Consider the following 26,773-nt stretch of genomic DNA (forward strand, 5'->3'; position numbering starts at 1 on the left):
TTGGATATCCCTATCAGATCCCACTTATCAAAGCCCTTCGTATGCCAAAGTCTTCCCAACCGTTCCGATTCAAACAATGGGGTAGCGAGGGTTAGCCTGTCCTTCCAGCCCAGCGAGTCGGTCGCCATCTTCCACACGCGCACCGCCACACCTGTGGGCCCCGTGAGGGACGAGTCTAGGGACCGCGAATACAACGCCCTGTAGTAGTTGCCGCCGCGCAGCAGCCACCTATCCATGGCATACCCAGGGCTGAGGGCAGGGCCGTAAAACCCATGGTTGATCGCGCTCAACTGCGTGGCCCAGTAGTACCGTCGGATGTCTGGGAGCGCAATGCCCCCATCGTACCATGGGAGCGTCAACTTTGAAATAGCTATTCGCGGCCGCCCATCCCACAGCAACGTCCGTTGGAGGCCTTCGACCTCCCGAAAATATTTAGCCGGTACCCAGTCCAAGGTGTTCTGGAGGGCGTAGAGGAAGCGGGGAAGAGACATCATTTTGAACAGGGCCGCACGCCCAACAAGGGAGAGCGGCAGCCTCCGCCAACCCTCAACATCTCGCCTCAAGCGTGCCAAGGGGGGGAGCAGGTTCCTCTCATAGCGCACAGCAGGATCCATGGATATAAAAATCCCCAAATACACAAAACCTTGCTGGGCAACCTGTATCGAACCTGTTCTAGGGATCGGTGGGACCTCGCCACTAAGAACGTACAAGTACGATTTGCCCCAATTAATCACAAGCCCCGAGTTCCTACCGAACGATGCGAGTACGTCACAGACCACTATAAGTGACTTCTTAGGTGAGGCAAGATAAAGCAGGATATCATCGGCATAAAGTGAAATACGGTCCTCATGATCAGGCGACCACCGAAGGCCCCGTATATCCGGGTGCCAACGTATCCACGCAGCCAACGGTTCAAGGGCGAGGGCGAACAACAGAGGCGACAGGGGGCAGCCCTGCCGAGTACCCCTTCCAAGCTGAAACGGAGCAGATGCCCGACCATTCACCACAACCTTCGCTAGTGGCCCCTCGTACAGCAACCGGACCCAACTCACAAACCCGCGACCGAAACCAAACTTGGCCAGCACGGCCCATAAGTATGCCCACTCCACCGTGTCAAAGGCCATCGTGGCATCGAGAGATGCCACAACAGCCGGTTCACGCAGCGTGCCCGCCCTGGCGATGACGCCATGAAGACGCCTAAGGTTCAATGCTGTGTTTCGGTGCGGGATAAAGCCAGATTGATCCGGGTGGACCAGATCGCCAAGTACTCTAATCAGACGGGTTGCCAGGAGTTTGGCCAGAATTTTCGGCTCAGCGTTGAGGAGTGAGATGGGCCGATAGGAGGCGCATCTATCTCGGGGCTTACCCTCTTTATGTATGACCACGATCGACGCCAGCCGCTGATCCAACGGAAGGATCCCATCTCCCCGCGCCTCCAAGAACATGGCGCGCAGGTGAGGGGCGACCCTATCCGGGAACAGTTTGTACAGATCGATCGGCAGTCCGTTCGGTCCAGAGGCCTTACCCGAATTCAACGCGCGAATCGCCCCCGCCACCTCGTCAACCGTGATGTCGCCATCCAAATCGTCCCTATCTATGTCAGAGAGGCAGGGCAACTCGATATCACGAAGGAGATCAGACGAGTCCTCGGGCGGCCTGTCCGACACAGAGGAATAAACCCTATGAAAGTACTCCGCGAAACACTCCACAATCCCTTCAGGTTCCACAATCACCTCTCCCCCCTCTCCAATCAACTCTGGCACCACTCTATTGACCCGTTCCTTCCTGTCCAGCCACGCCAGGAGTTTCCCTGCCTTATCTCCAACATCATACAGACGGCCCTGTTGTTCCCTGCTGAGGGTCTTGGCGGCGTCCGTCACCAGGTCCCTATACTCCGCCTGCTTCAAGCAAAGCTCATGCAATGAGGACTCTGTGACCTCCTCCTCCATATCCCCTTCAAGGGCCGCAATCTCCTCCTCTACTTGCCGCACTTCGCAATCCCTCCGATTCTTGGCAGTCACCACCAGGGAGAGGGCCTCCCCCCGAAGCACGGTCTAAAAAGCTTCCCACAGCGAGATCGCCGAGTCCACAGATCCCAGATTGTCCTTAAAGTAATTATCTACCTTCTTTACCAGGGCGCTATGCATCTTGGGATCTCGGAAATACCAAGGGTTAATGGGGGCCACCCTCCATCCTCCCTCCCGACCAAGATCCAGCCGGATCCACACTGGCGAGTGATCAGAGATACCACGTGCCATGTGCCTCGCCTCGGATATCAACGAGGCATGTGTGGCCAAAGTGAGCAGGTAGTCAATCCTGGAGAGGCTACCATGCGCCCCGGAGTGAAACGTGTATTGACTCTGTGTGGGGTGCCGGAGCCTCCAGCAGTCTATCAGGCCAAACGTGTCTAGGAGGTCTGGAAGCCATTTCTGAGCCCCCCCTGTGTCCCTGGGCGGGTATCTATCCAGCAGGCCGGAACCTACAGCGTTGAAATCCCCTCCCACTACCAGCATGCCCCCCGGGAGATTCAGCAAAGCCCTGCCCAACTCAGCAAATGTGGCGGCCTGCAGGGCCGGCGGGACATAAACCGAAACCAAAACCAAAGTCCTTCCTTCCCACCGCCCCGCCACCGCCACAAACCTCCCCCTATCGTCAACAATGGTGGAGTCCACCTCAAAAGGCAGCGAGGCTCTAACGAGGATGCCCACCCCCCTGGACCCAGAAGAGAATCCAGAGTGTGCAATGAATTTATACCCCTTCCTATTCAGGGCATAGCACGTATTGCCTATGAGGTGCGTCTCCTGCAGCAGTACAACGTCTGGCATTGAGCGTTTCAGAAATTGCAAAACAATCCCCCTCTTAATGCGATCCCCCAAACCATTAACATTCCAGCTTATAACACTTAGGCCTCTACCCCCCATCCTCAAACGGAAAGAGGCCCACCCCACACCCGAGGCGCCACCATGGAACAGCCCTGAGGATAATCATCATGCCTTGCAGAAATAAACCCCCCAACAACAAACTCAAACTCCCCATAACTCCCCCCACCCTGCACCCCTGCTGCTGCTTAAAAAGCCCCCCCAACTTGCAGTGTGCCTGTCGCCCTACAAAAACAAAAATCTACAAAAAGTACCCCAAGGGAGGAAAAGAGCACCCCTCGTCCTCCCGCAACCCTCCACAGTTACTGCACTCTATTCAAATCTACAAATATGGTCAAATCAAGTCAGGCCGGCTTTGAGTTATCAGCCCTGGCCATCCCGGCCACTGTCTCCACGCTCAGCTGTGTCGTCCCCGGTCCGTCGCCGGGGCAAGGCGTCCAGCCATTCATCGGCCATAACAGGAGAGTCAAAAAAGAATGTCCGATCTTCATGCACCACCCGTAGTCTGGCGGGGAAAAGCATGGCATACTTTAGGTCCCGCTCCCGAAGCCTTTGCTTCACCCCCAGGAAGCTCTGTCGCTGTCTCTGCACCTGCTGGGTAAAGTCCGGGTAAAAATTCACCGACGCATTCTGGAAGGGGACTGGGCCCGTCACCCTCGAAGCTTGCAGGATAGCGTCCCGATCTCGGAAATGAAAGAGCCGGGCGACAATCGGCCGCGGCGGGGCACCCGCCTTGGGCCGTCCGCCTGGCACCCTATGGGCTCTTTCCACCGCAAAAAACTTCCCAAGGCCCTTAGGCTTCAGATGGTTGAGGACCAAATCTTCCACAAGCAGGTCCGCCGAAGCCTCATCTGAGGACTCCGGGACCCCGATTACGCGCACGTTGTTGCGCCTGGACCGGCTCTCGAAGTCCTCCAGCCGGCGGGCGGCGAGGTCACTCTCGGCCCTCAGCTTCCGGACCTCGTTCTGCAGTTCCGCGACCTCATCAGTGAGGCCCGTGGTCTTGTGGTCCAGGTCCTTAACGCGCTCGTTTGTCTTGCCCAGGTCCGAGCGGATCAAGTTGACATCCACCAGGATGGCATCCACCTTATGCGCCAGGGCCTCGAATTGCCTCCCCATCGAGGTCTGCATCCCATCAAGCGCGCCCATGACATCCTGCAGGGAGAGCTCCGGGGTCCCAGGCGAGTCCTCCTTCTGGGCATCCGGCGCCTGGCTCGATCCACTCGGCGATGTCTTCAGGAGGGCGTAACGGTCCATACTATTGACTTGGGAGTACGTTCCCCGCCTGGTGGACTTAGTCTTCAACCTATCTCCTTCTGCCTTGCCCGACATAATGGACTCCAAGCAGTCCAATGCAGAGAGGACCGTCCCCTCTCAGAGAGAGGTATAAAGAGTGAGCAGGTCCGCCTTGTTCTTCCAAAATAGCCCACCGAGCGTCCCTGGGGTTATAGAACCACCCAGAGCACTACAGTATCCAGGCAGACAAAGTGAACGAAACCGAAAGTGAAAGAGCGAGGGCCTCCGTCCGGTAGTTCACACCTCACCAGGCCGTTGTTGATCAACTAGGAGTCGGGCATCCTGCCAACTCTAGCCCCTGGCATCTCCGGGAGTTAGGCCGCAATCTTTCGCCAGTCATAAGTCCGGTTCCCGGTGGGCGATCCGGTCGCGGGCAGCATCAATCGCCTCCCTGACAACTCAGCAACACGGTGCCATGCATACCATCAGGATTTGAGTCAGGATAGTCGACGGAGGGCGCGAGGGTCTCGGGAGCTCTAAGCTCACGCGGCCATCTTGGTCAAGCGCTAGGCTCCTCCCCCCTTTTCAGTTGCTTTTGAACCTTCAGAGGTAGCTGCAACTGTCAGTACCAAACATGGTCTTTTCTTGCCTATCTTCTACTTCTCTGATTCAAAGGAATTCTACACACCTGGATCCGGGAAGGACCAAAAGAAGTGGCTTGCTAGAGAGTTCTATGACAAATGAGCAATCTGTAGTTGGGACTCTCTGGCATTGGTGTTCGACGTACATCTGTAAATGCAGCAGTGCATATGTGCTTAACATTCAGATATGATAATTCAATCAACTAATGATTGACGCTGCGCACTGTGCTATTTGTAACTAAGTTACTAACAATTAATCTTATTCACAAAAAATATTCAAGAAACACCAAACAATGATACTCGTTTGAACATATATTTTCAGCATATATGTAAACATCAGCTTCAAATTATAACATCATGAATGTATCAACACATTTACAGGAAACGGTAGGCAACTACCATATACAGTGCAATATTTAAATATACCACATAATATTTCACGAAATCACAACAAGATGCTTGTGATGAGCCCAATGCATTTCGGGACTTTGCTGTCCCTTCGTCAGGGGCGTTCTGTGGAGAGAATATATATTTTTTATGTAATCAATCCAACACATCATTTTAGTATTTACACAAGAAGGATACATGGTGGCAGATTATATGGTTCACATAGTACATAGAACTAAACCGTAAAACACTCATGCGGTAAATGAACTCTCCATTTAATTAAAGGTCACAATTATATGCAAGAGGAATCCCGTCACCCAACAGTGGAAATCAAAATAAAAATGAACAGTGGCTCTGAAGAAAAACATCTAATGAGATAAGAATGCATTGATAAATACAAAGAGAGGAACACCGTGTATGAGAAAAATCTGCTAAAAGTATGGTAATGAGGTCTCACCTCAAATATTATGTGTGTATTTCCATGGTTGGAACAAAACGATGAAGACAGGATAACTGTTGCTAAAAACCAAGAAACACAACTCGGTAAGGGCAAGTACTTGAGTTAACTATGACGCTTGTGAACAATGTTAAAACAACGTAACTTACCCACTGAGCAAGAAGACGATATCAACGTGAGAATAACTGAAAAAATATAGGAATGCGATGTGATCAGAATGGATAACTAATGTATCCTGCCGCTAATTAACACACAATGAAACAAAAAAGTCATACTCACTAATGTGACACCTGAATACTTTAGGCAACGTCTAGTCCAAGCATAAAATAGAACTGTATGCTCAATCAATCACCCGAAGAAGATGTATGGCATCAAATGAAAAATAATGCGTCTCCGTAAAGAAGCGCTACAAAATAATAATAGTATGTGGTTACGACCGCGTCTTGACAATGATACAAAAGACTATAGCAAGGTACGTCGTTAAATTCAATGAGCACTACTTACTTCAGAAACGCGACGAAAAAATAAGTCCAGTTCTCACGGATGGTGTCCTGTCATCACAACAAGGTTTTTTTACTAACGAAAAGCGCGCCAAATTTAAACCAACCGTGATTGCTACGTCAATAGGGGACTCATAGTAATGAAGAGAGGACTATCGTATGGCACCATGATGTAAAAAAGTAAAGTGTGCTATCCGTACCACGAGCAGGGCTAAGTTTAAAGCTCTGAATATCCTAATCAAAACAATCGCTTTAACCACTTGTGCATGAAGTGACACACAATATACTCAATTGCAAAAAGATAACTGGGTACACCCGCACGTACTGAATTGATACAATGTATCAGTGATTGCTACGTCAGTAGGGGATTCATAGTAATGAAAAGAGGACTTACGTATGGCGCCATGATTTAAAAAAGTGGAGTGTGCTATCCGTACCATGAGCAGGGCTAAGTAAAGCTCTGAATATCCTAATCAAAACAATCGCTTTAACCAATTGTGCATAAAGTAACACACAATATACTCAATTGCAAAAAAATAACTGGGTACGCCCGCACGTACTGAATTGATACAATGTATCAGTGACTCACCAAGACCGCAAACAAATCTCCATGATGAGTGTGAATGATTGCTAACCTCTAAGGTACTATCAATAAAGTTATATCCGAATTGAACATAAATTCAAGGTGAAGACAAAGAGAAATAAAATAATCAGACAAACAAAGATAGGACTGTAGAGTCCAGATAGATATAAAAGTGATTAAAAAGATGTTTTGTGAAAAAAAATGAAATGACTTAGTATGATTAAAAAAATATAGTAAAGGGTGTTTAAGATAGTCCATAAGTCTCTAAGAAGTAAAAACAGAGAAATGGTATACAATTATGTTCAAACAGATTGTGGTGACATATCGACAGGAAATGAAGAGTAATCACTGTAGTACATGAGTTTCTACGCTTGACCATGAACAATTCTATGTTTGTACAAGACATAATTATAAGAAACATGAAAGATCTAAACGGTCATTGAGCCCACTCGGGGCCAGGGTCTGTAGTTTCTGAATCCAAAAGAGCTCTCTGCGTAGAAGTAGGTTGGTAATATCTATACCTGGTTTAACATCAATAGACTCTATAATTTGGAAACGAAGTTGAGAAATTGAATGTTTAGCTTCTAGCCAATGCATGGCTAGGCTTGAGGTGCTGTGCTTGTTCCTGATTCTGGATTTGTGCTCAGTAATCCGTGTTTTTATTTTCCTTTCAGTCTTGCCTACATAGGCCTTGCCGCAAGGGCATTTTATACAATAAATGACATGGGTCGTATTACAGTCACTGTTGTGTTGCAAAATAATGTTTGAGCCAGACATGGGATGAGTCAGGGTATTCCCAGTGATGACATTGCTACAGTGAATGCATGAATGACATTTACGAGTGCCATGATAGACAATGGATTTGTCAGTAATTTTGGAAAATTTCAATAGGTTCCGTAAATTTTTGCCTCTTTTGTATGCAAATATGGGTTTTTCCAGAAAAAGTTGTTGGAAATCCTGCTCTTGTTGTAATAATTCCCACCGTGTCAAGATGATTTTCTTGATTTTAGGTGAAGATGTGGAGAAGTTGCTGACGAATACCAATCTAGCCGAGGAGGTCTTTGGTTTCTGTTGCAGTAAGTCTGTTCTTGGAATGGACATAGCTCGTGTGAGGCATGTTTGTAGTACCTCTTTGGGATAACCTCTTGAAGAAAATTTATCAACAGTGGTTTGAAGTTGAAGAGTACTATTGTCAGAGTCAGAACAAATCCGGCGTATTCTGGTAAATTGTGACATTGGCAAATTATTGATTAAGTGACGTGGATGAAAACTTGTGAAGGTCAATAGACTGTTCCGATCAGTAGGTTTGTGGAAAACTGTAGTATGGAATTGATTCGTGGATGTTTTGGTGACTTGTACATCCAGGTAATGGACAGAATCCTGATGAATAGTATAGGTCAACTGGATATGAGTATGTTGGCTGTTGAGTGTCTCTATCATGGAAATAAAAGACTGTTTCGAGTCACCCCAAATTAGGAAGATGTCATCTATGAAGCGACAATAGAGACGTATTTTTGACCACCAATCTGAGTTGGAAATGATGTGCTCCAGTTCGTATTGAGCCATGTAGATATTTGCATAGGCTGGTGCTCCTGAAAAGCCCATCGAAGTGCCATTCAATTGGGCATAAAATTTGTCTTGATATTGGAAATAGCTGTTATGTAAGCAAAACTTTAAGAGTTGCAAAATCAGAACCTTCTCAATATTCACGTCTTCCATTTGAAGTAATGCCCATTCAACCGCTTCGAGGCCAGCCGCGTGGGGAATGGAGGTGTAAAGAGCTGTAACATCTATAGTACATAGATAGATGGAGTCCTGAGATCCAATAATGGTTTCCTGGAGGTTACATTTGGAGATTCTCAACCAGAAATTAGATGGATATGAGAGGGAACTTCAAGAAGGCAAACTACGCAAGTATAGATGCGACACCATCGATTATAAACTTAATGAGGTTTATACGTGGGCGGAGATATACACCCGTAAGAGATTCGATACTAAGAAGACTCCCACAACTTCAGATGAAAGTTTAGCGTCAGAAAAAGACACCACTACTAGCCGCACACCGGCGCCTTCAACACATCCAGTTCGACCGTCTGTTTCCACTACGCCAGGGGATCATGCACCAACTGTTATGACTTCTACCGCCTCTACAGCATCTACATCGTCTTTTTTGTCACAGGTAGCGGATCAGGGTCGTCCACCTCCAACAAAAGACATGTCCAAATCAACTCCCCAAGAAAAACCAGGAGAGGGAAAGGAAAGCAGCGGCAAAGCGTTACGAAGTGGCAAAACTGTGACTTAGTCATTAATATATCATCATACAATCTTTCTCACCAAGAAAAATCTCTTTTGGGACGCGGCCTTTCGTTTGTTCCCACGACACACACTAATCACTTGCAAACTCAAGGGGAATTCTACAGATTTATGCGCATTATTCGTCTGAGACATTTCTTCAATGAAGTTGAACTTGATACTACACAAGATGAGATCTCCACCTATCATCCATTCAAACCTAAGAGCACTTTCATGCCACCAGTATCCCATAAAACTTTGGACAGTTTTGAGACATTGGTCAATAAAGATCTGGAAAAACTTAATTACAAACCGAAACATCACAATAACATGTCAAAACATGAACGTTCAATTTTGTCTAAACTATCACAGAATTCTCTGATCACAATTCAACCGGCAGATAAAGGAGGAGCCATAGTGTTGATGGACACAGAATATTACCATTCCAAAGTCTTGGCACACATCTCTGATACCAACACCTATTTGCAACTGGCAAGTGATCCTACAATACTGCTTTTGGATTTACTTAAGTCTATTCTTAATGAGGCTCTTGAACAAACATGGATTGATAACAATACACGTCTTTTTCTATCATCAACCAACCCACAACGTCCTTATTTGTACATGATCCCTAAAATACATAAGGATCCTCAAGACCCTCCATTTCGCCCAATAGTCTCTGGATGCAAATCTATTTTTGACCCCATTGGCAAATTTTTGGACTACTACCTTCAGAAGTTTGTACAATCTTGGCAATCTTACATAAAGGACACTACTCACTTTTTACAACTGCTTCAACAAACCATTATTGGATCTCAGGACTCCATCTATCTATGTACTATAGATGTTACAGCTCTTTACACCTCCATTCCCCACGCGGCTGGCCTCGAAGCGGTTGAATGGGCATTACTTCAAATGGAAGACGTGAATATTGAGAAGGTTCTGATTTTGCAACTCTTAAAGTTTTGCTTACATAACAGCTATTTCCAATATCAAGACAAATTTTATGCCCAATTGAATGGCACTTCGATGGGCTTTTCAGGAGCACCAGCCTATGCAAATATCTACATGGCTCAATACGAACTGGAGCACATCATTTCCAACTCAGATTGGTGGTCAAAAATACGTCTCTATTGTCGCTTCATAGATGACATCTTCCTAATTTGGGGTGACTCGAAACAGTCTTTTATTTCCATGATAGAGACACTCAACAGCCAACATACTCATATCCAGTTGACCTATACTATTCATCAGGATTCTGTCCATTACCTGGATGTACAAGTCACCAAAACATCCACGAATCAATTCCATACTACAGTTTTCCACAAACCTACTGATCGGAACAGTCTATTGACCTTCACAAGTTTTCATCCACGTCACTTAATCAATAATTTGCCAATGTCACAATTTACCAGAATACGCCGGATTTGTTCTGACTCTGACAATAGTACTCTTCAACTTCAAACCACTGTTGATAAATTTTCTTCAAGAGGTTATCCCAAAGAGGTACTACAAACATGCCTCACACGAGCTATGTCCATTCCAAGAACAGACTTACTGCAACAGAAACCAAAGACCTCCTCGACTAGATTGGTATTCGTCAGCAACTTCTCCACATCTTCACCTAAAATCAAGAAAATCATCTTGACACGGTGGGAATTATTACAACAAGAGCAGGATTTCCAACAACTTTTTCTGGAAAAACCCATATTTGCATACAAAAGAGGCAAAAATTTACGGAACCTATTGAAATTTTCCAAAATTACTGACAAATCCATTGTCTATCATGGCACTCGTAAATGTCATTCATGCATTCACTGTAGCAATGTCATCACTGGGAATACCCTGACTCATCCCATGTCTGGCTCAAACATTATTTTGCAACACAACAGTGACTGTAATACGACCCATGTCATTTATTGTATAAAATGCCCTTGCGGCAAGGCCTATGTAGGCAAGACTGAAAGGAAAATAAAAACACGGATTACTGAGCACAAATCCAGAATCAGGAACAAGCACAGCACCTCAAGCCTAGCCATGCATTGGCTAGAAGCTAAACATTCAATTTCTCAACTTCGTTTCCAAATTATAGAGTCTATTGATGTTAAACCAGGTGTAGATATTACCAACCTACTTCTACGCAGAGAGCTCTTTTGGATTCAGAAACTACAGACCCTGGCCCCGAGTGGGCTCAATGACCGTTTAGATCTTTCATGTTTCTTATAATTATGTCTTGTACAAACATAGAATTGTTCATGGTCAAGCGTAGAAACTCATGTACTACAGTGATTACTCTTCATTTCCTGTCGATATGTCACCACAATCTGTTTGAACATAATTGTATACCATTTCTCTGTTTTTACTTCTTAGAGACTTATGGACTATCTTAAACACCCTTTACTATATTTTTTTAATCATACTAAGTCATTTCATTTTTTTTCACAAAACATCTTTTTAATCACTTTTATATCTATCTGGACTCTACAGTCCTATCTTTATTTGTTTGTCTGATTATTTTATTTCTCTTTGTCTTCACCTTGAATTTATGTTCAATTCGGATATAACTTTATTGATAGTACCTTAGAGGTTAGCAATCATTCACACTCATCATGGAGATTTGTTTGCGGTCTTGGTGAGTCACTGATACATTGTATCAATTCAGTACGTGCGGGCGTACCCAGTTATTTTTTTGCAATTGAGTATATTGTGTGTTACTTTATGCACAATTGGTTAAAGCGATTGTTTTGATTAGGATATTCAGAGCTTTACTTAGCCCTGCTCATGGTACGGATAGCACACTCCACTTTTTTAAATCATGGCGCCATACGTAAGTCCTCTTTTCATTACTATGAATCCCCTACTGACGTAGCAATCACTGATACATTGTATCAATTCAGTACGTGCGGGTGTACCCAGTTATCTTTTTGCAATTGAGTATATTGTGTGTCACTTCATGCACAAGTGGTTAAAGCGATTGTTTTGATTAGGATATTCAGAGCTTTAAACTTAGCCCTGCTCGTGGTACGGATAGCACACTTTACTTTTTTACATCATGGTGCCATACGATAGTCCTCTCTTCATTACTATGAGTCCCCTATTGACGTAGCAATCACGGTTGGTTTAAATTTGGCGCGCTTTTCGTTAGTAAAAAAACCTTGTTGTGATGACAGGACACCATCCGTGAGAACTGGACTTATTTTTTCGTCGCGTTTCTGAAGTAAGTAGTGCTCATTGAATTTAACGACGTACCTTGCTATAGTCTTTTGTATCATTGTCAAGACGCGGTCGTAACCACATACTATTATTATTTTGTAGCGCTTCTTTACGGAGACGCATTATTTTTCATTTGATGCCATACATCTTCTTCGGGTGATTGATTGAGCATACAGTTCTATTTTATGCTTGGACTAGACGTTGCCTAAAGTATTCAGGTGTCACATTAGTGAGTATGACTTTTTTGTTTCATTGTGTGTTAATTAGCGGCAGGATACATTAGTTATCCATTCTGATCACATCGTATTCCTATATTTTTTCAGTTATTCTCACGTTGATATCGTCTTCTTGCTCAGTGGGTAAGTTACGTTGTTTTAACATTGTTCACAAGCGTCATAGTTAACTCAAGTACTTGCCCTTACCGAGTTGTGTTTCTTGGTTTTTAGCAACAGTTAGCCTGTCTTCATCGTTTTGTTCCAACCATGGAAATACACACATAATATTTGAGGTGAGACCTCATTACCATACTTTTAGCAGATTTTTCTCATACACGGTGTTCCTCTCTTTGTATTTATCAATGCATTCTTATCTCATTAGATGTTTTTCTTCAGAGCCACTGTTCATTTTTATTTTGATTTCCACTGTTGGGTGACGGTATTCCTCTTGCATATAATTGTGACCTTTAATTAAATGGAGAGTTCATTACCGCATGAGTGTTTTACGGTTTAGTTCTATGTACTATGTGAACCATATAATCTGCCACCATGTATCCTTCTTGTGTAAATACTAAAATGATGTGTTGGATTGATTACATAAAAAATATATATTCTCTCCACAGAACGCCCCTGACGAAGGGACAGCAAAGTCCCGAAATGCATTGGGCTCATCACAAGCATCTTGTTGTGATTTCGTGAAATATTATGTGGTATATTTAAATATTGCACTGTATATGGTAGTTGCCTACCGTTTCCTGTAAATGTGTTGATACATTCATGATGTTATAATTTGAAGCTGATGTTTACATATATGCTGAAAATATATGTTCAAACGAGTATCATTGTTTGGTGTTTCTTGAATATTTTTTGTGAATAAGATTAATTGTTAGTAACTTAGTTACAAATAGCACAGTGCGCAGCGTCAATCATTAGTTGATTGAATTATCTTATCTTGTTTCTTCATGCCCGATTGACAGTAGGCATTACGCTGCAGCACCTATATCATTCAGATTATACCTGTGGTTGAATTAGAAAAGTAGGAGTGCTCTGCTTATCTCGCTTTGTAACATTCAGATATGGCACATTTGTCTGCCTTCGTTGTCTTAGAAAGCAGCTCAACAAAACCTGAACCCAAGGCCCATAAGTCTCAGAGGAATTTCAGTATGGCTGACATTCAACTCGAAATCTGTCAAGACATGCATGTCTCCTGACTCCTTGTGGAAACAGAATACTTGGTCACTTTGGGCTGGCTCATATGGCTGTCTTGAAGGAATCTGGCCTACCTTAACCATGTCTGTATATAGGCCTAAAAGGCACCCCTTGAACGGGTCCCAGTAATGCCAGGCTCGCATATCTTGGAACACAGTTATTAGATCAAAGAAGCACTTTGGAGAAAGTTTCGCATTAGGAAGGCAATCAGCGACTTGCGGCATGTTGAATGTAGCAGCAGAACAGGTGCCTCATGTCACGCAGCGGTGATGCTGGACCCCACACTGATGCTTGGGATTGATGATACTTCACATAGTTTGTCACATAACCCATGAAGGTAGACCGGGAGAACTCTTAGATCTCGGTTCCACTCCTGTTAGCATGTCTGCTTTTCTGGGTGCCCTATTTTCATTTGACAATGTTGGCCTTTTCCTTCTGGACAGTCTCCTGCTACTGGGCCAGGCTAATTTCTTCCCTCTCTGACCAGGCAGGCTACTAGGTGCTAAACAGAACAGAGCTCTACAGCACGTTGTGAATACTTTGGGTGATATTCCGTCATCTCTAAGAGACTTGCTGTAGGACAGATGTCAGCCTTGGACCATAGTAGCTCTTCAAGTACTTTGTGGCACAATCTAAAAAACAGTCTCAGTTTCCAGACGGCAGAAATGTTATGGACAAGCATAGGCCTGAGCGAGCATGCTAGATTAGCGTGTTAGTTGGGCTAAAAAAAGCAGTATACTAGTTCGACATGCAGCTGTGTCATTTAAGGTAGGGCTACACACCTGTTTTACCATGCAGAGGATATTTAGTTTCCAATATTTCTCCAGCCTTGTAAAAGTCTAATATTATTGGCTCCACAGATGCCTCTATAAGGGCTGCAGAGAAAGTGCAGATTGGGCAGTGGGATGGGGTGCACAAGTTGCATTAGTGGGACCATAGCTCTTGTCACAACATTTTCTTTCAGAAAGCAGTTATAATACAACATTATACCTTGGGGTATTCCTTTCTCTGCTAGAGCAAAGTGTCACCTTTTTCTACAGGCAATGAAGTTGATTACAAAAGTAACTGAATGTAAACAGGAGTATGGCTGTTTTGTATTAACCTACAGGTGGAACTCTCTTCTGAGAGCACATGCAGGGCAAACATTTTTTATGTAAGCAATTGCTGACTATATTTTTGTGAGTTCACATAGTTGATTCATATCAGTACAATTCGTATGATGTGTTCTGTGTGAATTTGACGAACTGCAGTTCACATACTGTTACATACAGAGCCAGATACCAAGGGTGGGGTAATGGCAACAGTGGTATCCCAAGACTATGTTTATGCATTTTGATATAGTTGGCTTACTTGCATCAATCACTTTTTTACTTATATTTGTGCAAATACCAGAATGTTATATGTGATCCCTGCTGTGGTGTACTGTACTTTAAACTTGTATGATCTGTGTCTTAAGATCGAATAAAGATTTTGAAACAAACAGTACAATTCGCATTCTCAATTGCACCCATTGTACTGTTCTTCTTTGTTGCTATGTCTAGATAAAGTGAATATTTGTCAAGGAAGGTAAATAAGGTGAATTTTCACAGAAAATAATAGTCAATATCAGCACAAAGCAGACTGTTAATAAATCATTGAGACTCTGGAAGTCTGTAACCATATTTATACTCTCGTCCATTCTCATTCTTGTTTATTCCCTCATCTAAAATGTTGGCAGAAGACACTGGTGGTGAGTCTTGGAAGTAGGAGGACAATGGTGTAATCTGGGTGTAAGTTGATACAAAATTTTTAAGGGGATTCATTTGCATTGAAGCGTGAGGCAGAGGCATTGTCTGTCTGAATTGGGAAAAGAAAACTGGCAATCCCATGGGTTCCCCAAGTGTTTTTTTTGTTGAAACGTTTTTTATTGCTTTCCAAATCAACAATTCAACAAACATCCCACTACCTCCACCCGTCCAGGAAGTACCGCACTTTTATCATCAATACCAATTATCCAGGAGAAGGAACATCCTTCCCACACAGTCCCCTCCCCCCCTCCCCCACCCCATGTCAGTGTGCCCCCGTCTCCTACCCCTCTTCCGATGTGCCCCTCCTCCCTAATAAATAAGGTACGGGAGCCCAACCTCTCCCTAAGCAAACAGAGCCTTCCCTCATGCCGAGCCAAGGTGTGGGCGGCCAGGGCCTACCGCCATTCCCCTTCTACTCCCTGCTCCCCGCTACCTCCTGCCTATCAGATGTACTCTCCCCTTCCCCAGCATCAGACATCAACCCCTGAAGTTCCACCACCAACGCTTCCCACGCCCGGGCCGTCGCTAGTGCCTTCTCATCGTCCCTCCGAAGGGCCAATTGCACCCGGAGCGTACCCTCAGCCCCCGCCCATCGCGCCAACGCCGCCCTCCACCGCAGGAAGCTAGGATGGGTTCCCCAAGTGTTGCCAATGTACGACAACAGGAAACAAGATGTACCTTTGGCGATCATTTTCTGCTGTCCACCTTTACATTCTCTTCAACCTCAGAAGATGTGTCACTTAACTGCCTGAAAGGACCCACTCACGAGGGCCACAAAAGGCGCACCACAGATACCCTGCTTTATCTCCACGTCTAATGGGGTGAAATTCTAACAGGACTGACTTAACCCATCTTTAATCATTTTGAGGTACTGTTAACACCATCTTTAAGAGTTCATTCTTATCCATCTCCTCGAGTGGTCATCCTCATAATTACTGATGCCCAAACTATTTACAAAACTTCACTTAAAGGTTTAAGTAGCTACATATTGTAAGACACTTAAGGGGTGGATTCTCAAACATCTATAGTTTTTTCTTGCGACCCTGAAGACAACAGGTATCTACGAGTGTTCTTAGTGGTCCATGAAATGGCTCAGGCATTACTAAAATTAAATCAATCAGACAGATGCAAACAGACATTCAATTTATACCTTGACAAGGTTGACAAGAATGTGGAAATCACGGACAGCTAAGTTCCAGCGCAGAAGCTCCTCTGTTTGAACCTAAACATGTTAAAAGGATCAAGTTAAATTAAAACAGTATTTCACATTATGACATGTCACATTTGTACTAAATGGGTTGACAAAATAAAAGTATACACTATTTCTAAATGGAGTTTGGCGATATTGTTTAGATATGAAGAACAAGTACTCAGAATCGTGCAGCAGACATGAAAATAGATTGTGTAAACACAATGCAATACAGCAGTGAAACAACCCCCTCAGTGCCACAGTTCAATGACCAGGAAAGTTATTCATTACCGGATAAAGCGGAGTCATTTCAGAGAAAATAAATATTAAAAGAGAAGAGTTATGAATTTGTTAGATTATAAATGCCCAAGGTAATTACCCAATAGTTACCATGTTTCACATTCTAAACAACCTCTGATGCCAAAAGAGTACGAGGGCTACTTAGAAGCAACTTGGAACACTGATACTAAGTATTCATGGTGTCATGTTGTCACATTTAGGCCAGAGTAAGCACACCACCATTTTACATGATCACGTTTTAAAGTTGCTATCTTTTTTAAAAAGCTGACATTTAACACACATTTGCTTGCGTGCCTGTGCAGGATAATGATCTCTGAAATGGCTTTGCTTACATTTACACTTCTTCGTAGGCATATTATCAAGTGCCTTGAACATTCTGTACAAGGGCTAAGTTCAGTACGCAAAATGCTGCTGTTTGTTATTGTCCGCCCGGCGACTGTGCTATCATGAAATAATTAACAATAGCGGCCTGACTAAGGCTTTGGCAGGATTGCAATTTATAACATAAGCAACATCACTCCTTTGTTCAGGCAGAGGAGCATTTCGCTGACACGGCTGAGGCCGCTTCATTATGGAATTCCAGCCCAGCTGATTCCTATTTACCTCTTTTAAAGGGCTCTCCACCAAGAGGGGCTCTCTGATGACCTACAGGGATTCTGGCAGATTCCCCCCACCCCACCCCCTTGGCCTACTGGGATAGGTAGCGCGAGTTAGGAGCAAAATATAACCGTACTTATATGCAAACATATATTCTCTGTAACAGCACAATGATTGAATTGTTTACCTTCTTCACCATTCTTGTAATGCTGATCACACTATTCTGTTTCCTTCTATTGATTTTTGCAACACGCATATTTCACATTAGAATCATAATTCTTCAATAAATATTGAAACACCATGTTGTGTATTTCTTGTGCATCTCTTTGGGTATGCAGGGGGTTACCAAACAAAAGGGTTCTAGATCTGTTTCCACAATTTCCTTGGGAAGTCAAGGTTGTCATGTTCTGAGGTTGCACATTCCACCTCTTACCTTATCAGGGTAGGGTACAGATGGTGCACTGTGAGCTAGCAGGACTAAGGCCAGCATATCCTGATGGTGTGTGTATAATCGGTCTTGCACAGTTGGGATGTTTATGTTGCCCAAAAAACGCACAGTTTTAGTGAGAAAGTATGAACCATACGACAATGGATTACAAAGGAAGCAACAGTACATAAACAGAGATTTAAATTCACCAGCATTTTGTTTAACTTACATATGTTTACCACTGGAATAATTGTGAATACTAAGAGCAAAACCCCAAAAGCAGGGAAGGAAGGCAGGTTTCAAAAAATAAAAGTGACATTTTCAGGTACAGTTATTTAGTGTATACAAATGATTAACTTACTTACCTTCAATAATGATTTTTCTCGTGAATACTCTATCCTCCCACAGATTCTTCAACTTTTTAATCCTCCCAAGTGCCAAACCGGATATGGAAAAACCACCCATAACTCCCACATGCCAGCAGGTGGAATTATCGGCCTACATCGCAACTGTGTCCCTTCCCAGACATAATGGCAGAGCAACATACAGGCACTGACACAAGCATTGAGCAAAATATAACTTGGGGGTCTTATTAATTTTCAAATGTCCCTTGAACAGAATGGGGAGGCAGGCGGTTAGGGATTTGTGAGTAGGCAGAGTATTAAAGAGAAGCGTTACTGAAGATAAGTAGTTTATTCTTCTGATGGATACATCCATTTACAGATTCCCCATCTACTGAACAGATAGTAAAACAGTCCCTTCCCAAAAGGAATGGGTCTGAGGAGTGGGCTTATACTGTGAAGTCCTGCAGCAATGAACAGGCATAATGACACTCACTCTGGACCTAGGCACCAGTGCAGCAATGTCTGGTGAAATGATGGATGGAAGCCTACCTAGAGTCTTGACAGAGGTCCAATACTAAAACACTCCTACCTAGGGCCACAGGTGGAGATTTTGCTCTGATGCAAAGAGCCCTCAGGTCTTCCATAAGATCGCTCCTGGCAAGAGATACAATTGTTTAAGGTATAGTAAAATCTACCAGGACACAGCTGGCTTTTGAACTGTTTTTCCTTTTTTCTCTCGGGTGAATCCAAAGAACAGGTGATCATCGAAGTGATGCTCTTTAGTCCTATCAATACAGAGGTTAAGGGCTCTGTAAGGAAATGGGTTCTGCCCATTATATCTACCCAGATTATTTTGCTTTTTTGACCACATAGTATGTGACCTTTTTTTTTTTTACTGTGGGTGAGCCCCACAATCTGTGACTCACCCGAGAACTCAGGGTAACTGGACAGTGCATGTTTACCACCAGTGTTTGCCTTTTAAGATAAGGCCGCTGTGATGCAGCAAGCATAAAGGGCACTTGGCTGGTTACACGTGCACACCTGTGAGGGCTGCAAGTGGGAAACATCCGTTGTGCGCAGAATGGTAACTGCGTAGCCAGGTAACTGCGCACAGGTAGCCTGGAGCAGAGGGGAGCCTGCAGGTTAGGAACTGACCTAGGGTAGACCTCATAATCTTAGTGTACATTCATAGGAAAAGTCAGTGTGGTTTACTGTCCTGTCCGCAGTGACACTCCATTATACACCTTTGGGGAATGCTGACTAAGAGTGCAGCTTTGCTTCTCTTTGGCCTACAGAGACCAGTGACATATTGAATTGGGGTATAACCTGTGCGGGAAAATCAATTCTGCAAGTTCTAGAATGATATCTGTACAGCTTATGGGTCATACAGGAAAGTTAAATTTCTCTGGCTCAGCTCAGTATTAGGTCCCAGGCATTTTGTCACCCTGCTGTGCCAAGTTAATTACATTTATCTCCAGCAGCAGGAACAAAGGCTTCCTCACACAAACGGCAATCAACAGTGCTTTACTCAGCTCCTGAGGAAGAAAGGGGCTTGGTGGAATGATTTGCATTAATCAATCAGCTGTCACACTCTACCAGGGATGGGCCTGCCCAAGCCCACTGAATAAATGAGGAAGTGCATACCTCAGGAGCTAACACAGGAGGGGCTCCCTTTGAAGAGGTGGTGGGAAAGCCCTTGCAGTGATGTCTGCGAGGGGCACAGCTGAGGACCCAAGATCAGATGTGGCTAGTGACTCCTGGGTGACGCCATTTTGAAAAGTCTCAGCGGGCTGTGCAGGAAGGTTGGGACATGGGCAGAGAGGTGATGTGGCACGCCCGCAGTTCCTATATGGGTGGGAAAAAACAAAAGAAGTATCAAAGGAGTTCTAACAGGTCGGGATTTTATGGAACCAGGGAGGTGGTTCCTTGTTTTGGAACTAGAGCCCTCACACACTCAGACGAGTGTCATGCCTCATCATCGGGCTTTTGCTCCTCGTTGAACTGGCACTGCAATGCTAAATGGTCATCCTCTAGGGGGCTCTTCGACGGAGATCTTTTTCCAAAGCCGTACGTGAAGTGCCTATGTAGGGCCCTGAGTGCAGATGTATGTTTGGAATGGTGAGTATATGTGATTAAAAAAAGATCAGGCAGAACTCAAGACAAGACTTTTTATTCCGTGAGTTCACCTGTCTGGTTTTAAGCGAGAGTGCCACAGATGGAGGCAATGATCTCTGGTGGCATCTTAATATCTTAACATGTTTCTTGCCTGAGGATCTCAGTCAATCAATCACGTGTTTGTTAAGTGCGACTACTCACCCCTAAGGGTCTCAAGGTGCTGGGGAGGTGCAGGTTCCAGTTCATCGAGGAGGGGGTCTGTCGAAGAGCCAGGTTTTGAGGTTTCTCGTGAAGATGGGGAGTGATGTTGTCTGTCTGAGGTGGAGCGGGAGGGCGTTCCAAGCTCTGGCCGCGTGGAAGGAAAAGAAGCGGCCTCCCGATCTGGTCTTTCTGGTGCGGCGGACCACGGCGTAGGAGAGCTGGGCTGATCGTAGGGTCCTTTGGGGTGTGTGGAATTTGAGTTGGCTGTTCAGATATGCTGGTCCGGTGTTGTGGAGGACTTTGTGTGCTTGGGTGAGAATCTTGAAGGTGATTCTAGCCTCGAGGGGGAGCCAGTGGAGTGTGCGCAGTTGCTGGGAGAAATGGCAGTGTCTTGGCAGAACCAGTCTTGCAGCGGCGTTCTGGGTGTTTTGTAGCTTGCGGGTGAGGTTTTTGTTTATTCTGGTGTAGGGTGCGTTGCCGTAGTCGAGTCTGCTAGTGACGAGGGCATGAGTGACGGTCTTTCTGTGCTCAAGGGGGATCCATTTGAAGGTCTTACGTAGGAGGCAGAGGGTGTGAAAGCAGGAGGATGCGATGGAGTTGATCTGGCGGTCCAGTTTGAGCTCGGAGTCCAGGATAATTCCAAGGTTGCGTGCGTGGTCCGTGGGGGTAGGTGGGCTTTCGAGAGAGGGCGGCCACCAGGTGTCGTTCCAGGCGTCGGGGTGTGGGCCCATGATGAGTACTCCTGTTTTGTCAGTGTTGAGTTGTAGGCAGCTGCTTTTCATCCATTTGGCAACAACTTCCATGCCTTCTTGAAAGTTGTGTTTGGCTGCGTTGGGTTCGTTGGATAGGGAGAGGATGAGTTGGGTGTCGTCTGCGTATGAAACAATGTTGAGTCCGTGGGTTCTGACGATGGAGGCGAGCAGAGCCATGTAGACGTTGAAGAGCGTGGGGCTGAGGGGTGACTCCTGGGGGACTCCGCAGGTGGTTGGAGTAGGGTCCGAGAGGAAGGGAGGGAGTCTGACCCGATGCCTTCTGCCGGAGAGGAAAGAGTCGATCCAGTTGAGGGCCTTGTCCCGGATCCCTGCTTCGTGGAGTCTGCGTGTTAGGGTGCGGTGGGAGACTGTGTCGAAGGCCGCTGAGAGGTCGAGGAGGATGAGTGCTACTGTTTCTCCTCTGTCCAGTAGGGGGCGGATGTCGTCTGTTGCGGCGAGGAGGGCTGTTTCTGTACTTTGTTTTTTTCTGAAGCTGGATTGGAAGGAGTCGAGGATGTTGTGCTCTTCGATGAAGGTGGCGCGTTGGCTGTCGATGGCTTTCTCAATGACTTTTGCTGGGAATGGGAGCAGGGAGATGGGTCTGTAGTTTTTCAGGTCGGTGGGGTCCGCTGAGGGCTTCTTCAGGAGGGGGTTGATTTCGGCATGTTTCCAGTCATCGGGAAGGAGGCATTCGCCAGGGAGCGGTTGATGGTGTGGCGAAGCATGGGTGCAATGGTGTCGGTGGCTCTGTTGAAGATGCGGTGGAGGCAGGGGTCCGTGGGGGCCCCGGAGTGGATGGTCTATCATCTTCAGTGTGTCTTCGATGGTGAGGGCTGTCCAGATGTCAATCGTTGGCTTCAGGGTGTCGGGGTGGCTGGTGAGGGTTCAGTGTGTTGGCTGTCTTCATCAAAGTTGTTGTAAATGTTCTTGATATTGTGGTGGAAGAAGGTGCTGAGTTTGTTGCAGAGGCCTTGTCAGTAGACTCACTGGTGGGTCGGGCGAACTCCTTGATGATGCTGAAGAGTTCTTTGCTGTTGTGCGTGTGTGTGGAGATTCTGTCTTTGATTGCTGTTTTTCTCGTATTTCTGATGAGTTCGTGGTGGGCGTTGGTGGTTGCTCTGAAGTTGTTGTGGGCTTCTGTGGATTTGCTCCAGGCCTTTGAGGCGGCGGCATGTGCGTCTGGATTCTCGAAGTTTGGTGGTAAACCATCTGGCTTTCTTGGCGTGTGTGTTGTTGTTCTTCTTGAGGGGAGCTATGGTGTTGGCGCTGTTGGAGATCCATCTGTGCAGAGTTGTGGGCTGTGGTGTTGGGGTCATCTTCCGCGGTGGTTGGGGTGTAGTTGCCGAGTGAGGAGGTGAGCTGGTCGTCTGTGATTTTGGTCCAGTTTCTTCGTGGGAGCAGGTGCTGATGTCTGTGGATGGTGGGTGTTTTGAAGGTGAAGTGGATGCATTGGTGGTCTGTCCACGGGAGTTCGGTGGTGTGGCTGAAAGTGATGGAGTTTCCTGTTGTGAAGAGGGGGTCGAGGGTGAGTCCTGCTGAGTGCGTATGTTCGGTCACGATCTGGCGGAGTCCAATTTTGTGAAGGTTGTCCAGGAGGAATGTGGTGTTGGGGTCTAGTTGGTTGTCGAGGTGGAAGTTGAGGTCTCCCAGCAGGGTGGCTTGTGGGCGGGTGATGTCCGTGATGGAGTTGGGGAAAGGTCCGCGGGGTCGGTAGATGAGAGTTCCTCAGAGGGTGGTGGTAGGGCTGGCCTGTATCTTAAAGTGTAGGTGTTCGATCAGGTCTGTGGGCTCGTCGGGGAGGGTGCTCAGCTGGAGGGTGGATTTGTGGACGATGCCGATTCCTCCTCGCGGGTGGGGCGTTCCTTCCGGGAGATCTTGTATCCTTGTTGGCAATGGCGATGTCCGGTCCCGAGGTGATGTTGGTCCAGGTTTCGGTGAAGAATGCTACGTCTGGGGTGGTGCTGTCGAGGAGGTCCTAGATTTAGGTGGCGTGTTTGTGGAGTGATCAGACGTTGAGGAGGAGGCATTGCAGGGTCATCGGTTTGGTTGTGTTCTTGCAGGCTGGTTGTGCTGGGTCCGTGTTCCTGGCGGTGCTGCAGGTGTGCCAGCAGCGGTGACAGCTGCAGGGTCTGTGGGTGTCGGCTGGTGATGCTAGCTTGCAGTTAATGCTGCGGCCTGGGTTGAGTGCCTGGAGTGCAGCTGGGTTGTAGCGTTGGTGGAGTGGAGGTCCAGGGTTCCTGGCACTGGCTGCGGTCGGGGCGCAGACGGGCTTGCATTTGGCGCGCCAGCGGCGCGGCCGTGCAGCGGCCACCATTAAGTAGGGGCCGGGGAGGGCTGGACAGCTGGGAGGCAGGAGCGGGGAGGGGAGGGGAACTGGCTCGGGCTGGTGGCGCTGAGGGGAGTGGCCAAGGGGGCAGCAGCGACGGGAAAAACGGGGGAAAGCAAGTAATAAAAAGAAAAGGAAAAATGTAAAGAGTAAAAGGGTGAAAAAAGAAAAGAAAAAGATATAAAAAGTAAAAGGGTGAGAAGAATAAAGGGTGAAACGGAGCAGAAAGCAGAAGAAAAGTGCTATAAAGAGTAAAAGGGTGAAAAAGCTAAAGGGTGAAAACGGAGCAGAAAGGGGAAGAAAGCGGAGCGAGAGAAAAGGAGTCAGAGGTCCACTGGACCACCAGGGATGAGGCGCAGGTATAGTCTGAGGGTGGAGGAGGGCCTCGAACACCAACACTACGGGAGTGCAGGGGCTCAGGAGAGGCCTCACTTAATGGTGGAGCTGCGAGGGTGGGAGAGCAATTTCACTGACAATGAGTCAGTGGTCTTGCCCGCCTGTCCCCGCAGCGGCCGCCATTAAGTAGGGGTCGGGGAGGGCTGTAAATGATCTATGGCAATTCTTCAGTACCAAAAAAGGAAACAATATTTTTTATTTATCTACACAATGCTTGGACCCATAGGTGTAGTGAGCGTGATCCAAGCAGGGGGGTAATTCGAAAAATTTACCATAAGACCCAGTTTAGGCTTGCCTCTTTAGAGCCTAACAAGGTTGACCCAATTAGGGATATGTGTGTTGCTCCTCGAGGGCGATTAGAGAGGCACGCTGAGTTACAGTGTAATCGTCCTGGCGATATTCTCGTGGCGACCTACCCTGTCTGAGGCGCCTCGGGATAAGCCGGAAGTGCCTAGTTTCTGGAACCTTCCGCCACTAATTTAAAAGGTCTTGCGCAAGGGGGAGAGCTCTCTCTTGGTTGTATTTTTTGCTGGACCCTGGGACTGGAGACAGCAGTCATGAACAACTAGACTAAGAACAGACTACAGGTGCCCCCAGGACCAGTGGGGCTCTCTCTAGGAACAGGGATGCTGGTACCCTTACACCCCCTAAGGACTAGTTGGAGGAAAGACTGTGCTTCTGTGCCAAGGAGGAGAGAAGCTACAGAGGAGAAACACTGGTGCAGGGAGCCAGTGAAACCAGCTCTCTGCAAAGGTTGTCGCCTTAGAGGTCAGGAGGCTTGAGGAAAGTGCTCCAGGTGGCTATGGCTTGCCATCAGGAGTACAATGAGCGCAAGATGGAATACAACGGCCCAACAGGGCCAAACATCCATCGGAGAACAATTCAAACTTTGGATGGATAAGAGCCTGGGGGTTTACTGCAAGGACTGATTAATTTTCCCTTAAAGAGGGGGTGCGTGGGGCACAGAGCTAAGAGGGCCTGAGGACCAAGGACCCCCGGGCTGGATTTAATCAATGGGGGCCTGGGAGCCACACTTCCGAGCATTCTGCCTCCAGAAGAGTATGAGCACTGTTGGGCGCACAAAACGAGGTAGGGGCCTGGGGCCACAACTCTGGGCCACAATGTCACTCTGGCTAGGGTGGAGTGCCGTCGCGCCCCTCTCCCCCCAGCTGTGGTGGGCCTGCCCCACTTCCCGTGCCTGTGTCTAGAGGGGCAAACAGGCAGCCACCACAAAAAGCAGCAGACCGGGTGAGAGAACTGCCATCTCCTGCTGCAGCACGGAAGAGTGCTGCCTGTGCGAAAAGCCAACTGGGGCAGCCAGGGGTGGGTTCCCTGGGCTGCCCCCAACAACACTGAGGTGCAGGGGTGCCAGTGTGGGACCGGGCACCAACAACTAAAAAAATACATTAAACAAACATGTATAAAAAAAAAAGGAAAGCTGCGCGGTAGCAGGGAGAGCCGCGCGGCACGTCGAAAACAAAGCAGCTGGAGCCCGCATCAGTCATGCAAGCTCCTGGGAAGGAGCGCCCCATAATGCCCCGTGGGGCCGGTATTAGCAATTAATTTGTGCTGCTTATGGTAGTCCTATGACGGCGGGCCACAACCAATGGGAAAAAAGAGCGCAAAGAAGCTGCGAAAGTGCTGCCGTTCCCCTCAAAAGAGCATGATGACATTTTAGAAGAATGCTGACTAAAAGATCAACAGCCTGAGCTTGGATGAAGTTTTCAAAGCATTCTATAGGCTGGTACCTGTGCTCTTCAGCTAGGGTGGAGGGGCGTCTGTCTGCCAGGATAATGTTACAGACTTCGGGTGGAAGGTCCAAAGCTGTCAACTGTCACCAGCTCAATATCCACGCAAGAAGGTGGAGTATGACTGGTCAGGGTCCAGAACCCTCCCTGCTGGTGCAGCAGAAGATCCTCCCGAAGGGGCAGCCGAATCAGAGGACCTAAGGCCATGTTCAACAACTCGTAATACCACACTCTCTGTGCCCAATCCAGAGCCAAAAGGATGACTTGGGCCTGGTCGTTCCCGATCTTCTTGAGAACTCTAGGCAGGAGTGGTATGGGTGGAAAGAAATACCCGAGTTGCACTTGAGATAAGCGTCTCCAAGCGATAGCCACCTTGGAAACTCCAGTGTGCAGAACGGCTGACATTGCGTGTTCTTGCCAGTAGCAAACAGATCTAACCAAGGCTGGACCCACCTGCTGAAAGAGACCTTGCACCACCTCCGGATGGAGACGCCATTTGTCATCTGCTAGGCATCTTTGGCTGAGTTCATCCACCCTGGCATTCAGGGAACCTGCCAGGTGTTGAACCACCGGGGATATGCCCTGCTGTTCCAGCCATTTCCAGAGACACAGGGCCTTTTGACAGAGTCCACCAGCCCACCCTGCATGGTTTGTTGGAGAACCACATTGCGGTACTGTTATCCGTGAACACCTGCACTTGCCTTCCCTTTATAGAGGGTAGAAAGGCTTTTAATGCCAATCGGATCACTTGGAGCTCCAAAAGGTTGATCTGGAGTCCGGATTCCACAGGAGATCAGTCCTCTAATCTCCACCTCTCCCAGATGCCCGCCCCATCCCAAGAGTGATGTATCTGTCACCACTGTCAGATCTGGTTGGAGAAGGGATAGGGGAAAGCCACTCATCCAATCGTGGTTCGTAAGCCATGACTTCAGGTCCTTTGCAGTTCCCTCTGAGTTCTGGAGCATGTCAGAGAGTTTCC

At 46.7% G+C, this 26,773-nt stretch overlaps 1 protein-coding gene across 2 annotated transcripts in view; it reads right to left on the reverse strand.

Annotated features, from left to right (window-relative positions):
* The window catches only part of FANCD2 (FA complementation group D2), a 1,050,809-nt gene that overhangs the window by 236,333 nt on the left and 787,703 nt on the right, over window positions 1-26,773 (reverse strand). For both annotated transcript variants that reach the window (XM_085625116.1, XM_085625117.1), the window contains exon 38: window positions 16,550-16,621. In XM_085625116.1, coding sequence (XP_085481242.1) covers window positions 16,550-16,621 — 72 coding nt within the window. The remainder of the gene's footprint in view (window positions 1-16,549; window positions 16,622-26,773) is intronic.

The sequence above is a fragment of the Triturus cristatus genome, chromosome 9 (assembly GCF_964204655.1).
Source record: "Triturus cristatus chromosome 9, aTriCri1.1, whole genome shotgun sequence".
Classification (NCBI taxonomy): Eukaryota; Metazoa; Chordata; class Amphibia; order Caudata; family Salamandridae; genus Triturus; species Triturus cristatus.